Source organism: Dromiciops gliroides, chromosome 2 (genome assembly GCF_019393635.1).
Source record: "Dromiciops gliroides isolate mDroGli1 chromosome 2, mDroGli1.pri, whole genome shotgun sequence".
Lineage (NCBI taxonomy): Eukaryota > Metazoa > Chordata > Mammalia > Microbiotheria > Microbiotheriidae > Dromiciops > Dromiciops gliroides.
In genome coordinates, this window is record NC_057862.1 from 274,371,048 (window position 1) to 274,386,547 (window position 15,500).

The 15,500-nt window shown below is 39.3% G+C and overlaps 1 protein-coding gene across 3 annotated transcripts in view; it reads right to left on the bottom strand.

The window, feature by feature from the left end:
• Window positions 1–7,259: 7,259 nt before the first annotated feature.
• Window positions 7,260–15,500, bottom strand: part of SAMD4A (sterile alpha motif domain containing 4A) — a 309,605-nt gene continuing 301,364 nt past the window's right edge. For 2 of the 3 annotated variants that reach the window (XM_043985301.1, XM_043985302.1), the window contains one exon: window positions 7,260–13,065. In XM_043985301.1, coding sequence (XP_043841236.1) covers window positions 13,037–13,065 — 29 coding nt within the window. In that variant the 3' untranslated portion in view covers window positions 7,260–13,036. The remainder of the gene's footprint in view (window positions 13,066–15,500) is intronic. The other variant, XM_043985303.1, reaches the window with a different exon arrangement.

Here is a 15,500-nt window from a genome sequence, read left to right on the forward strand (position 1 = left end):
CAATTCTCAACTAAAATCTCACCACCTACAATATGTCTTTCTCCCATTCCCCTTGAAATCAGTGTTCTCCCTCTGAGATTATCTCCAATTTATATCTTGTCTGGACATGGTTGTTTGCATGTTGTTTCTCCCATTAGACCCGAAAGCTTTTCTTTGTACTCCCAGTGCTTAGCACACAGCAGCTGCTTAATTAAATGTTTGTTGACTGACTTTACTTTCTTTCTTTTTTTTTTGGTGAGGCAATTGGGGTTAAGTGACTTGCCCAGGGTCACACAGCTACTGTCAAGTGTCTGAGGCTGGATTTGAACTCAGGTCCTCCTGAGTCCAGGGCTGGTGCTCTATCCACCGCGCCACCTAGCTGCCCCCCTGACTCTACATTCAATAGAGAGTCCAGTGTTTTATGTTTCTGTCTTTGTTCATGGGCTTCTGTGATTTATTTGCTTCTTATGATTTTTCTGTGGTGGGTGTAGGGAAAGTTATACTGACTCAGTGACCCATTTTCCCCAGTCTTGCTTGTATATCAGTGTTGGGGAAGGCTCTTTTGAGGGCGGTTTTGTTAGGGGAAGTGTCACCCAGTCTGCAGCTTTTGTATTACTTGCTATCCCTTATGTACCAGACCATCTCCTACCTGTTAAACATCACGCATAGGCAATTGGGGAGAAGCTGAGAGGCAAGGGCCTTTTGCTGACATGGACCTATCCAAATTTTCTTTATCTCATTCTGAAAGTTAGCAATAAAACCTGGCTCTTATCTTGAATCCCTTGTTGATCTCTAGTGCTCGGGCCAACAATGTGTTCCTACTTTGATATATTTTAATAAGCTCTTTTAATTCTTTTTTTCTTGAATTTTGCCTCATTAATCAGGGCAAAAGCCTGAACAAAGAAATTTTCTTTTAATAGGTGAAATAAAGGCTATCCCAATATATAACCAATACCTACCCATATTATACATTGAGTATCTGTGTAGGAATTGGGAACCCTGTTACACCATGTGGGGAAACTTGGATTTATACCTAAGCTTCATTTAAGATATTTCCCCAGAGTAAAATTCTAGGCTGGGGATACAAACCCAAAGGAGCAAATAAATCATTTTGACAATTATAAATACCCAAATTAACTATAAAAGACATATGAGGATGCTATCTGCATCCAGAGAAAGAATAAATAGAAGTATGTATAGAATAATTTTACACAGACACACACAGACACACAGACACACACAGACACACACACATTTGTGTCTATAGTAGCCATCTCTAGGGCAGGGGTGGGTTGGGGAGGAGAGAAAAAAAAAAGGGAAAAAAGGGAAACCCCCCCCAAATTTACATGGTAACTTTATTATGTATTTAAAAGGGATATGCAAGTTGTACATAATAGATTTGCAGTTTCATCTTTTTTATTATAGCATGTAATGGAAATGCATGTTTTATTCCATAAATTAAAAATAAAATAAAATTTAAAGAGAGAATCACCTTTTGGGGTATAAAGAATTGTTATTTGAGGTTTTTATGCCTCGGAGCGCACTGGCCTGGGGCTCCCCAAACCGCACAGTGCTCCACCCACTGGTTATAGCCGTTGCCAGGGCTCTGGCACCTCACCTCATCACCACTCACCGATGCCTACGTGGGCTTGGCAAAATTATGATTGGAAGCCTAGTGAGGGCAGTCATGCGACTGTCAGAGTGGCCATCCCATTGGCTGGGGCTGTGTGGGGTGTTTTCTCGGTTTGGGGGAGGAGAATTGGGCATTCTAGGTGGAAGCTGGAAAGCGACAGGCATTCTACTGTGTATTTTCAGCTGATTCCTGGGCGGTGGTATTTTTTCAGGTATTATAATTTCCCTTTCCCCATTTTATTTCCTTTCCCTTGATCCTACTGATCCTGTTTGTGTGTTGTTTTTTTTAAGTTCGTTCTTGTTAAAATAAATCTTGTTCTGTTCTGAGGGAGGCTGCCAGTCTCTTTTGCCCCAATATTGCGGCAAGCTAGCACTCCCCAATTAAAAATTGGTCCCCACAGGGGTCAGGCCTTTAAGATTTAATATGGTGTGGGTGAGCTCAGAGTGTTTTAGGGTAGATGGTCTGTGGGCCAATTTCCTGTAGTTTGGATCCTAATCCCAACACTTAACTGAAACTACTCTCTCCAAAGTTACCACTGATTTCTTAAATGGCAGATCCAATGGTCTTTTCTCAGTTCCTATGCTTTATTCTATAGAATGAAGTCCAAACTCTTCCATATGACATTTGACACCCTAAAATTTGGTCCCAACCTAAACTTCCCAAGTAGAACTCTCTGTTTCAGCAGACAGGCTAATCTTCTCATTGTTATGGGCCCTTTCCCTGGCCCCAATTCTGTGCTCATCCTTATTTTTGTACCTTTATACAAGCTCATCCATTTATCTAAATCCTTGCAGCAAGGTTAAACTTAGATGTGACTTACCTACATTTTTTTCCCCTTTTGTGAAAGGTGGTACAGTGAATAGAATGCTCTGGAGTCAGGAAGACTCATCTTTCTGAGTCCAAATTTGACTTTAGACTAGCTGTGTGACCCTGGACAAGTCACTTAGCCCTGTTTGCCTCAGTTTCCTCAATTGTAAAATGATCTGGAGAAAGAAATGACAAACTACTTGAGGATCTCTGCCAAGTTGGGCATGACTGAAGCAATCGAACAAAAACAACAAGGTCACATACATGGTAAGTGTCCGAACTGGAATTCAAACTGAGATCCTGTTTTATATTGTTTAGCTATATGTAACTTATTATAAACTCATCTTATTCCTGCCAAACCCATCCTTCTGAAGGCATCACCACCTTCCAGACAAACAGGTTCATAATTTTAGTCTCAAACTCAATTCTTTACCCCCCCAGGTTCCCCATGTATCCAATCAGTTGCTAAATACTGTCATTTCAATCCATATAATATCTCTGAGAGAAATTATTATCTATTATATTAATAACCAATTATTAAATTAAGATTGAGGTTTTCCCTTTATTTCCTCATTCAGGGACCAGCCCTCATAGGTAATTCAGTGAGTCTCTGTGATCTTGGAGGAATAGATCATAGGAAATGAGTAGGTTTAAGATCTGAGGGGTTAAGGTGTCTGAGGGAAGAGTCAGTATGTATGTTGAAATCCCTTAGCATGAGGGCAGTAGTTGGGGAGGAGAGAACAATTGTTAGACATATACTATATGCATTAAGGAAGGAAGGGGAGTGACCTGGAGGGTTTGTAGAAAATGGTTACCAGAATTTTAATTAGGTGGTAGAGAGAAATTATGTGAACCTCAAAAGAGGAGAGGTAAGGAGAGAACCTAGTGGGAAGCAAGGATGATTTCAACTCTCTGTTCTTGACCAATGAGCTGAGGGGAATTCTAGGTTCCATTTTTGTTCCTCTTATACAACAAGCCCTTACGTGTCTTTGCACAGGCTCTCTCCCTTACCTACAGTGCAGTCCTTCCTTACCTTTTCTTAGAATTCTTAGTTTCCTTCAGAGCATAGTTCACCCCACCTTCTAGGAGAAGCTATTCCTAATTTCCTGGCCACTAGTGCCTCTCCCCCACCCCAAATTATCTTATATTTACTTTGTACATATTTTATTTTGGTATAATTGTATTTTGTCATTTCTTCTATGTGTATATGTTGCTTCCTGCTAGAATGGTGCAGTCGATAGAGCCAGAAAGACATGAGTTCAAAAATCTTTTTGTCAGATACTTGGCAAGCCACTTAACTCTGTTTGCCTCAGTTGCTTATCTTTAAAATGAGTTGGAGAAGGAAATGGCAAACTACTCCAGTATCTTTGCCAAGAAAACACCAAATGGGGTCACCAAGAATAAGGCATGGCTAATTGACTAAACAACTGTGTCTTATCTCTAAAATGGGGATGATGACTCTGAACCTGTCTCACAGGGTGTGAGAATCAGTTGAGATAACGTGTAAAATGTTTTGCAAAACTTAAAGTGTAATATAGATGCTACTTATTTTTTAGCAGGCTTTTTTTTGTATCCTCAGAGCTTGTTACATAATAGAGAATAAATGCTTGTTGATTGATCGATAGTGTATATTGATTAAAATTTGGTGGTTGGTAGTGGTGATAGAGCTTCACATAGACTGAGCTTCTTGAGAGCAGGGACTGTCTTTTTCTGAATCTCTTGGGCTTAGTTCAGTGTCTGCTACAAAGTAGTCTCTCAATAAATCTTTATTGACTGACTGACTAGAAACAAAACAGTTGTAGGAAGTTGTTTAAAGATACTCTAAAGAGCTGGTTCTAGGATTTAATAGGATAAAGAGAGTGGGCTGGATTTTATTTAGGAAATTATACAGTGATTTCAAAGATTTCAAGTTATCCCTGACATGAAGCCTACCTTTTTAACACCAATATCTTTCTGGTGATGCTATAAGTCAAAGAACACCACAATCTCCATCAAATCTGAGTTATAGGTGACTAAAAAGGGATCAGGGAGAGCTGCTCGGTGGGAATAAGCAGTTATGGCTTGTATGCCAGAAATGTCAGTGGAAACATCTGCAAGGAAAGTATAATTGGAAACAGAACCATTTATCAAGAGTGTGAGGGAGAATAGATGGACAGCCTGTTCAAAGACCCAAAGGAAAGTCCCCAGCATCATATTCTGAGGTGTTATTGGCAGATAAAAACAAGAATCTCACAGGGTGAGAAATCATGGATGGGTTGTGTTCAGCACAGATCAAAGGGACATTCACATAAAGGACATTAACAGATCCATAAAACTTCTGAAGCATCAGACACAACCAAAGCAATTGTAGGGCTTATGAAAAGGTCATGGGAATTATTTTTCCCCCCCTGCCCAAATGGACAAAACTAGTTTAAGTATAAATGAAGTAACAGAGCTAAGGCTGAGTGTGGACAAATTAAGTTGGATACTTTTATCCAAATTAACTGTGGAGGCTGCCAATTAACTCATAACATGGAAACTGAAAAACTCAGAAAAGAAATTAGAGAGCAAAGAGATAGAAGGAGAGTTCCCCCCACCCCATGCTGAAGAAATGGAACTGCTTTGATTCCTTGTGTTCCCTTACTTTGGGTTGGACTTTCTCAGCTTCTGAGTATTTTCCCCCCAATTTAATTTTTAAAATCCACAGAGTATATCCAATTTAAAAATATGCACACCAAGTCAGTTATAAACACAAATCTGTCTGTTTTTAAAAGGTATGAGCTTTGTAAGATGGCCAAAAAAAATTTCTCAGTTGGTTAAAAAAAAACCAAAACCCCAACCTACTTTAAATTGAATAGATTCCTTAGAGGAAACCCAGACACTGAGGCTCTGTTGTTTATACCACATAAAAACTAACATCTGTGACTAATAGTTCCATGAGCAAACCTGGTAAATATGATGGTGCAGGTCTTACTGAAGCTGAAAAATCACTTGCCCCAAAGGAATCCCCAACAGTCAGTTACTACTAGATATAAATACAGAACTCTTGTGTCTAAGCCTTCAATAGTTTACCCATCCCTGTGTCTTGTGGGTCTATGATACTTAAAGGGATAAACTTAGTCAGAAAGAAGTGTGGGGAGTGTGCTTTCCCCTCTTTCTTCCAATAGGGCCATTTATTAAATCCATCCACACTTCCTTATGACACATAAACATTCACTCACAGAGCATCCCATGTCTCCGTGAGGTTGGTTTTTTTTTTAACCTGCTTGGTCAAAAATGTATGATTTGGAATGGAAATCCCAAGGTCTCATAAGAAACCAAGGCCTTCTTAATCTAGCAAAGTAGAGGCAACACAGGCAGCTAGGTGGCGCAGTGGAGTAAGGGAGCCATCTTCCTGAGTTCAAATTTGACCTCTGACTTGTTTTAGCTGTGTGATCCTGGGCAACTCACTTAACCATGTTTGCCTCAGCTTCTTCATCTGTAAAATGGATTGGAGAAAGACAGCATCTTTGCCAAGAAAATCTCAACTGGGATCACCAAGAGTTGGATGTGACTGAAAAACAAACGAACAACAAGAACAGAGGCAGCAAGGTATAATGGAAAGAGGGTTGGCCTGGAAGTAAGAAAACCTGGACTTGAGTTGTATTTCTAGTAAGTAGCTTTATGATCTAAGGTGTCTCTTCACTCTTCTAAATTTCTTTCCTCATAAGCAAAATGAGAGGTATTTTACTAGGTGATTTCTAAAGTCTCTTCTAGCTATGACATTATGTGCCTGTGTTGGTTCAGGAAACAGAGGCCTGAGTACTTTTATTCAGTCACTTAACTGTGTTACCTTCGCCTCTACCCTCATCCTTTCTCCTTGCCCCCTTACATCGATGTTTTCTTGGCTATATGAGGGTAACATCAGGGGAAATGTATTGGTTCCTGGCTTTTGCTATTTCTATCCATTCCTGGTCATTCCTCAGATATGTGAGTTACAGGGTTGCTGTATGCCAAAGTGACAGAGTTGTTGGGGTCAAGATGTCCTTTGAATTCTTATCTCCCAAGAGAGCCTCCTTGACAAACAATGCATAGCCACTGCTTGGATTTGTGAATTAAGGACCTTTCTCTGCAACTATCAGAAATTTAGTGATTTGACAATAGCAAAAACTGAACTTAAGAAGTAGCAGGGCTGAGGACTAAGCATGAAGCTTAGGACTAAAATATCCAGAATGCAAGTTGAAAGCAGAAAAAACAAGTGTTTTTGTATATCTGTTTATCTGTTCAGTGCCAAATGTGGGTCTTGAGTTACATCACGTTGGTTTAATGTGAAATCATTAGTTTATTATTACTTTACATCCACGTGAAGAGAAAACTCCTGTTATAGCTCCTAAATAATTATGAAAGGTTTATAGATTACCCTTGATAGCATACTTACTTTAAACTTCCCTCTACCCCAGAACAGAGAAGAGCCCAAACCAGAAATGGAAGGGTCTGGGTTTGAATGTATCTGTGGCTTAAGAGCAAATATCTATTTTCATTTATTCTGTATCATCCCTGATTCTTTCTTCCATAAAATGAATAACTGAGAGTTTACTGGATCCAACAGCATCAGTGACCCTCCCTCTACCCCTTAAGAAATGTGGCATAGTGGAAAGTGTGCTGCATTTGGAGTCAGGAGAAATAATTTCAAATCTTGGATTGGACACTTGCTATATGACCCCAAGTGAGACTTTGTATTCCCTTGAATCTCAGTTTTCTCATCTGCAAAATGAGGATAACACTTGAGGAGTTACCCACCTCAGAGGGTTATTGTAAAGAAAATGTTTTGCATACTTTCAAGGGGGTCTAAAAAGAAAAACATTATTAAAACTTTTTAATTTTTACTTTTCTATTTTCACTTTTTGGGCTCAAACCCAGCCTCCTTTACCAGCATTAGACATATGGCTGGTTCCACAGGTGTTAGCTATTGTTTTCTAAAGAATAGTACTTAATTTCTCTTTTAGTGTCTTTACAAACTCAACTATAGGCATAACTATAGGCATATAGGACTGAGCCTTCCCAAGCCAGTGCTGTTACTGGTGGCTTATGAAAGATCTGCAGTTTTGTCTTCTAATAAAGTTAGAATGAGGTTCAAACTTGGAAGCGAGGATTTTCATTTCATTTATTTCATGGTCAGTAAAAGTCACTTTTCAGAACCATGAAAAGTGAGGAACAAGGTGGAGGTAAATAAATGACTCTTCAAAGATCATATTTTAGAAACCTTCCCACTGAATGAGGGATTCATTTATTGGCAAAACTTGTGAGCTGCATAGTCACTTAACCTCTATCTGTGTCTTCATCTCTAAAATGAGAATAATAGCACCTACCTCCTAGAGCTCTTGTGAGGTCCAAATGAATTAAGGTTTATAATATGCTTTGCAAACCTTAAAGTGCTATAAAATTAGTTATTATCAATAATACTTATAGCTGACATTTATAGAGCACTTGCTATGTGTCAGGCACTGTGCTAAGTGCTTTACTACTGTTTGTTGCTGCTGCTATTCTTTCTAAGAGGCAGCATTGTATAGTTGGGACAGTGTATGACACTGAACTTGAAAATTAGGAAGACCTGGGTTCAAATCTCATCTCCAACACTTATTAGCTATGTGATTTTGGGCAAGTCACTTAACTTCTTTCCATCTCAAGTTTCCTCACCTTGAATGATGAAAGGATTGAACACCTCTTCCAGCTTGAAATCTGTGATCATATGATTCTAATTAATCATGTTGTCAAAAAGGGAAGAAAAAGGCCAACACACCCCAGTGTTACAAAACCTTGTATTAATCATCTCCCTTCACTTTCAATATATGAAATATAGCCATGATTTCTTAGTTACATGGGAGGAAATGAGTAATAAATACATTGTAGCAAGTTTAAACCACAAGGGTGTTTTCACTGGTAACAACATTTGAAAACTGTACACTTGCAAAGAAGGGCATCTGCAAACATTAGTATTTCTGTATATCAGTAAAGCTTTTACATGTAACATGCTATTTCCATATATGACCAAAAATTAAAAATATGCATTGCTTGGCAACATAAACTAGGCAAAAATATCCTTTTATGCACTAATTTTGTACAGAAAAAGAGGACTAAATGCATGCATGTACAATATCGCTTGCTCGCATGGGGCATGCAACAACAACAAAAAAGGCAAAGCTTTTTTAAAAGTCAGCTTACATTATGCATAAATACATAAGGGTTATATATTAATAAGGGAGGAAGTATTCTGTTTAACATTATTAACATTCCTGTTTTCTTCCTATTCCTCCCAGAGGAATACACATTCACCTTTAAGTAAAGATAAAGGAATTACAAAAAATAAAACTCACTTTGCAAACTCTGATGATTTGTATAAAATCAACATTAGTGTTATTATAGCTGTGTGTGCAAATTATACTTCTGCAGGATCTACTTGTCATCAGGCACATTCAGAAAGCCTAAAGTTGTATCATCTTTCTGTACCCCCAAACTAGGGCTGACTGCAGAGATTTCTGAAGGAGAGACCAACATGAGTTCTGCTAACTCTCTGTACTTCTTTCTCTCCTCTTTTCAGTTCTCCATTCTCTGTGTATATAGTCCAGCCCAGCCCAGCCCAGCCCAGTGGCAAGCATATCATAGTCCTGGTTTTGAATCTCTGTACTTGTCTGGGCTGGAGGGGATGCTCTCAAGTTTCTAGTGGACAATGGAGAGGAGACACAAATCCTGTATCTGTAGCAAGCTGGGGGATAGGGGTGGTGTGGGGATGGGGGGAAGGGAAAAAGGGCTGCTGGGAATGCTTCTACTTAGTGAAAGGTAGAAAATGACACCTCAAACGAAAATGTTTCCTCAAAGGGTGATGGAGGAGGGGGGAGGGGGAGGAGGTGGGAACCAGGAAGGGGGGTGGTTGTCAGCTGTAGCCCTATTTCTCGGTACCAATCAGACACAAGGATTTGATGGTTTCTTGGCCCAGAAACCATCACTCCACAGACCTCATAGGCTCTATTTGGCTTGCCAGCCATCATTTAAGAAGTGGAACCCAAAGCATGTGAGAACAAATCAGCAGCAATGTTTCACGTTGTATACAGAGGGTGTGTGTCTCTTCCTATTGGTAATGGTAAGAAACCACTATGAATAAAAAGCACCAATAAAACATCATACATAAGGATAAGAATATTGTAGCAGCACACTACTATACCTGGAGCAGTGTGCAGAGATGCTAAGAATACATCGCTTAAATCAGAACAAGAACAAAAAAATATATGTAGTGAAATAGTCATTATTCTGATTTTTTAAAAAATCATCTTACATTTGCTTATTATAAAACAGTTGCATTTGGAGTAAATGGGTAAATACAAAAAAAGGCACTGCCGCTTTATTACTAAATATCTGACTTCACAGCGTTATGCATGCAACTGTTTTTTTTTTTTAAATAAATAGATTTCTTTTGCTTTAGGATTTTTTTTTTTAATTGCGCTCTACACCTGCAGTCAATACAGGCCCCACATAGAGCAGGGGTAGTCTTCTGAAATTTAACAGAAACCCTGTTTTTTTTTTAATTAAAACACTAAACAGCAAAACACAACTAAGTAGATAATTAACCTATACACAGTCAATGAAAAATAAGCTTTAAAAAAATGACTGATGTGGTTATTAATAACAGACATTATCATGGTTACCAGCCACAGCAAGGTACTAACATATCCAAAAGTACATCTCTAATAATCAGATAACCTTTGCTTCTATATTTAGTAAAGGAATAAATAGAAATTCCAATTAGCAAATACTTTCATGTAATCTTCCTTTTAAAGACTTCATGCTAATGCGATCGTGTTCACAATTTCTTTTCCAAGCTGCAAGTTCTATGTAGCTAGAATTGCTTAGGGTGCAACTCGGATTCAACACTTTCTCATTTTTTTCCTACCAATCATGTAATACTGTGGTTTCTCACCCTCCTTGCTGTACTTCCTTAGCACTCTGAATAAACCTTCCCAAACCCTTCTTGCCTTTCTCATTCTCACCCTTATACCTTTAAACAATTAATGCTGTTGTACATGTGATCATCCTTCCTAAAAACAACAAAACACAAGAAATACAGTTTGTTAAACAGACATGCATATACGCACATACGGCAAATGCCCCAGAAATGGCATCGTGGCATTTTCTTGGTTAACAACAATAACAACAGGGGCAGCTAGGTGGCGCAGTGGATGGAGCACTGGCCCTGGAGTCAGGAGTACCTGAGTTCAGATCTGGCCTCAGACACTTAACACTTACTAGCTGTGTGACCCTGAGCAAGTCACTTAACCCCAATTGCCTCAAAAAAACAAAAAACAAAAAGAAAAAAAAACCACAACAATAACAACAAAAAAGAACACTTACTAAAAATGCTGCCTCTTTCTGCACATGGAGTTGGATCTTTCAATTGGGGACACCAAATTTTAGGCCCGTTCCTTTTTTTGACATGTGAGTATATGAAGCAATGTTCATAACGGTGCCCTGGAAGGCCTGACTCCAGTGTTGTGGAAGCATCTTGACTCTTTCACAGAATCTAAACCAGCTTTTAAAGTCTTTTTGCCATGGAGATGGTGCATTTTAGACTTATGATAAAGAAGGCTCTTTCTTCTGTGCTAACTTTGTTAACTTGGTTAACATATTTTAAAATAGCTGTAACATAATACAATGACTCTCCTAGCCTAATATTTCTTTCAGTCAATTCAGATTTTTAACATCATCAAAATAGCATCTAATTCACTCATCTACTGAACCGGCTTTAATGCCATCTCCCCGAACCTGCCCTTTTGGCTATGCATTCATACCAAGATTGACATAATCCAGCCTTCTAGTACAGCCCTCAATTCCTGTTTTGATTTCCTTTAATGCACTTTTCACAGCACCAAACTTTCTAACTTTCTTTCCCTTAAGAAAGGGTACCAGCGTTATGATACCATCACTATGTAATGACATCTTTCTTCTCTGTGTGTGGAAAGACCAACCAGCATCACAGAAAATCCCTGATTTAAACCCTGCTATCCTACAGGTATCCATTATAATCATAAGATTTCTCTCTGATATATATTAGTCCCTTCCTTCCTTGACCTCCCCACTTCCACCCCTACTTTCAACAGCATCACAAAAGGAGGGGACTCTGCTTGTTACATGTGGAAATGGGAAGCACCGGCAGCTTTTTTCCCTAAGGCCTCTTTTGAACATGGTGAACAAGTTGCTCTCATTTGTACCCTTCATCCAGCAGTCAACATACACAATTCCCCAATGGCTAAGGGCCCTTTTTCCTCAGTGACTGATTGAAGGGATCACTAACTATGGGGCTCATGCCCCATCATTCAAGCTAGATTCCTTTATCCTAAGAAATGCTCACTGCCTATGAATATGTGGCATGTTCACAGGGGAAGTACAAATTCTCTCCTTTCTTATTTTCCTTTTTAGGTGAATGTGTGTGCAAACACCTTTGAGTGTCAGAGATTTTTTTTCTTTAAGCTAATAGCCTGAAAAGAAGTTGGGGGGCGGGGAATGAGGGTCAGGGGTAAAGGCCAGGAGATAAAGGATTGATCAGATGGGGCTTAGTGAGTGGAAGGGGAGGAGATTCTGGGCTAGAAGCAGATCCATGACAGTAAGGGTGCAGCATCTTTTAGAAATCACCTTGTGAAATGAGAGAGAAGCCATAACACTGATCACATGACACTCTCCTCTGCATTATCCACACTGTGTCAACCCCTTCAAACTACATCCCCAACCTTTTCATCAACCTACATATTTCTGCGCTCAAAAGTAAAAAAAAAAAAAATCAAAACCAAAAAACCCATCAGTTCTACATGCCAGTGTCCATCTTTCCTAGAAGCAGAGCTTGGCAGCCATTTATAAAAATGCAATCCTGCTGCTATTTTAAAAATGAACAGAGAGAAAAACATCCCACATCATCATTAAGAACAAAAATCCTTTACAACAATATGAGAAGCCCTAACTGACATCTTTACATATTATGTACCCTTTAGATTTGTTATCATGTAAACAATACACAAATTGAAGTTTATGTGAAATTTAGTTGGAGGAAAATGTCTCCCTTTTCACCCCCTTTCCTAAGTGGCCCTATATCTCTGGTTCAGGCCAGAGCCTCAGGAAAAGCCAATCAATGAGAGACATGAAAAGGTGAAGCTGTGAGATGCCACCTTGCTTTGGTCACATGCATCTTGACTGATTTTGAAGCCAGGCTCTCTTCTCTATAGGGGCTCCTTGGGGCCAGGGGTCTTCTGTTTCCCGATGACATGTTCCTTTGATATCTTTCTTGATGTTGGAACTGTTCATTATTTCATCTGGGAAATTCCTCACCAGACCCACCTCTCCTCCCCTGTGCTCCCTCCTCTCCTCCACGCTCCCCACCAACCCATCCTACTCGCTGTTCTACTCTTGACGTAATAAACGACAAAATAACCAATCCCGGGTCTAATGATATGTTTACAAGGACGACCTACGCTCTCACAAAATCAAAATGGGAGAGGGACCAGGAAAAAAAAAGGTTGCAAAGTATCTCAGAGGATCCTGTGCAAGTCTGAAGATGGCTGACACTGGACCCGCAGCAGTCGATTTCACGGCCAGCGCGGTCACTAACTCCTTCAGTTTCTAGATAGTGGAGGTTCGGTCAACCCCATCTGAAAAAAGAACACACCAGGAACAAGTAAAGTAAGCACCAGGCACGCACAGGCAAATATTCTTGTTTTGGGGGGTGGGGTGGGGTGGGGTAGGGCAATGGGGGTTAAGTGATTTTCCCAGGGTCACACAGCTAGTGTCAAGTGTCTGAGGCTGGATTTGAACTCAGATCCTTCTCCTTAATCCAAGGCTGGTGCTTTATCCACTGCACCACCTAGCTGCCCCATAGGCAAATATTCTATTGGCCACTAGGTGACCTCTTGAATGGCAGCAAATATGTTTAGAATATGTCATCTGACGTGGCATGAGATCAGAAAGTATGTGTCCATGGAAATTTTTTAAACTACCAGTTTTGGTAAAATATTTTGGTGAGGATAACTTAAAATTAGCTGTCATTTTAGATTTTTATCCCTAATATTTATTTCTTTTCTTTTCTTTTTTTTTTTTGCAGGGCAATGGGGGTTAAGTGACTTGCCCAAGGTCACACAGCTAGTAAGTGTCAAATGTCTGAGGCTAGATTTGAACTCAGGTACTCCTGACTCCAGGGCTGGTGCTTTATCCACTGCGCCACCTAGCTGCCCCCCCTAATATTTATTTTTTAATAGAGGCAGAGTAAGTAAATAAGCAAGTGCCTTCTATCTGAGATTTTCTTCAAATTATCCTATACAGATCTTATTTTGTACATAGTTGTCTACATATTGTCCCACCCATTATGTGAATTCCTTGAGGGCACAGACTTTTTAACCTTTGTCTTCCAGTGTTTAGCATAGTGCATGGCACAGAGTAGATATTTAATAGATGGTTGTTGACTTGATTTGTCTAGAGCCTTATTATCTCTATACAATAGAGAGGATTCAGATGTGAAGTGGGGATAGTACAAATTCTGGGATGACCCTGCATCTCATGGACCATGAGGAAGAAAGTTGACAGGGCCCTGATTGTACTCTGAAGTATTTCTGGCATGCTACTGTGGTAGTTTTCAGAAGAGGCAGTTTGAGGAGGGAAAGTAGATGACCAGTAAGACATATAACAAATGTACTTTAGACACATGAATATTTCTTTATTTTTAAAAGGAACTGCATTTTAGGACCTTACCCAGCAGGCCAGTGGAAAATCAATGGGGTTGACTACAATTGCCATTGAGTCCCTAGCCTAAGATTGTGATGGGAATTTTAAAAATTTCATTTTATTGAATCTTATTACACCATTTCTCCTGGAACATTTTGGTTAATTGAAGCCTGTTACTGTTAATATTAACCTCACCTTATTAAATAACCTCACATATGCAATGAAAATATTAAGGGAAGACTTTTTGACATTCCTCAGATGACAGGGAAATTTTGAGTTTCCGAAGCTATTTGTGAAAGGATTCTCCCGGTTCTAAGTTTTATGGTTCTCTTTGTGACATGAAATCTCCTCCATTCAATCAATCAATCAATCAACCTGTTATGAACCCTCTAAATGTAGATTAATTTGTAACCTGCCTATAGAGTCCATGGAACTAGTTTTTTTTTTCCTCAGGGGATAGATGTGAGATAATGACTGTTTAAGTTTGTTCAACTCACTTGATTGCTATGTATGCCAACAATTATAATTTTGTCTACAAAAAGCCTTATTAGAGGGGCAGCTAGGTGCTGCAGTGGATAAAGCACCAGCCCTGGATTCAGGAGGACCTGAGTTAAAATATGGCCTCAGATACTTGATACTTACTAGTTGTGTGACCCTGGGCAAGTCACTTAACCCTCATTGCCCTGCAAAAAACAAAACAAAAACAAAAGCTTTATTAGAATCCTAATCTGGACTCAGGGCAGTTTTTCTGAATCCTGAAACCTGTGCTTAAACATAATAAAAACTAGCTTTTTTACCTTTATAACTTCTGCATTGTGGTTAAATTTTTATGGCAGCAATACCCTATTAGCCAAACTCTGAGAAGAAATATTTCTCCCATATTAAGATCTAGGGATCTTAATTAAGGATTCTCAAGAGTCATCTAGTCCAACCATCTCATTTTCTGGATGAGAAAACTGAAGCTTAGAAAGGTAACTTTCTAAAGGTGACCTGCCTAAGGTCATACAGGTAACTTAATTGTCCAGGTCCTCTGACTCCAAATTGGGCTTCTTTCTACTCTCTAGTCCTTTCTTTACTCTGGTCAACTATTCTGCCAAGGGGTACTGTGAGGCTCAAATGAGATAAATGCCAGGCAGTAGTATTATTAACCTACAGTCACTAGGCCTCCCATCTCATCATGACTCCATTCCTTGAGCTTTCTATTGCACTTCTGCTGAGCTCCAGCAACGATTATAGAGAAATATGGGAATGTTCTGGTAAATATTTAACAATCAGTCTGGGGTAGAAGAAGGCAAATGTATACACACACAACTTTTAAATTTAATCTGCATTATTAACACTTCCTTAAGTCTAGAAAAATCAACAAATT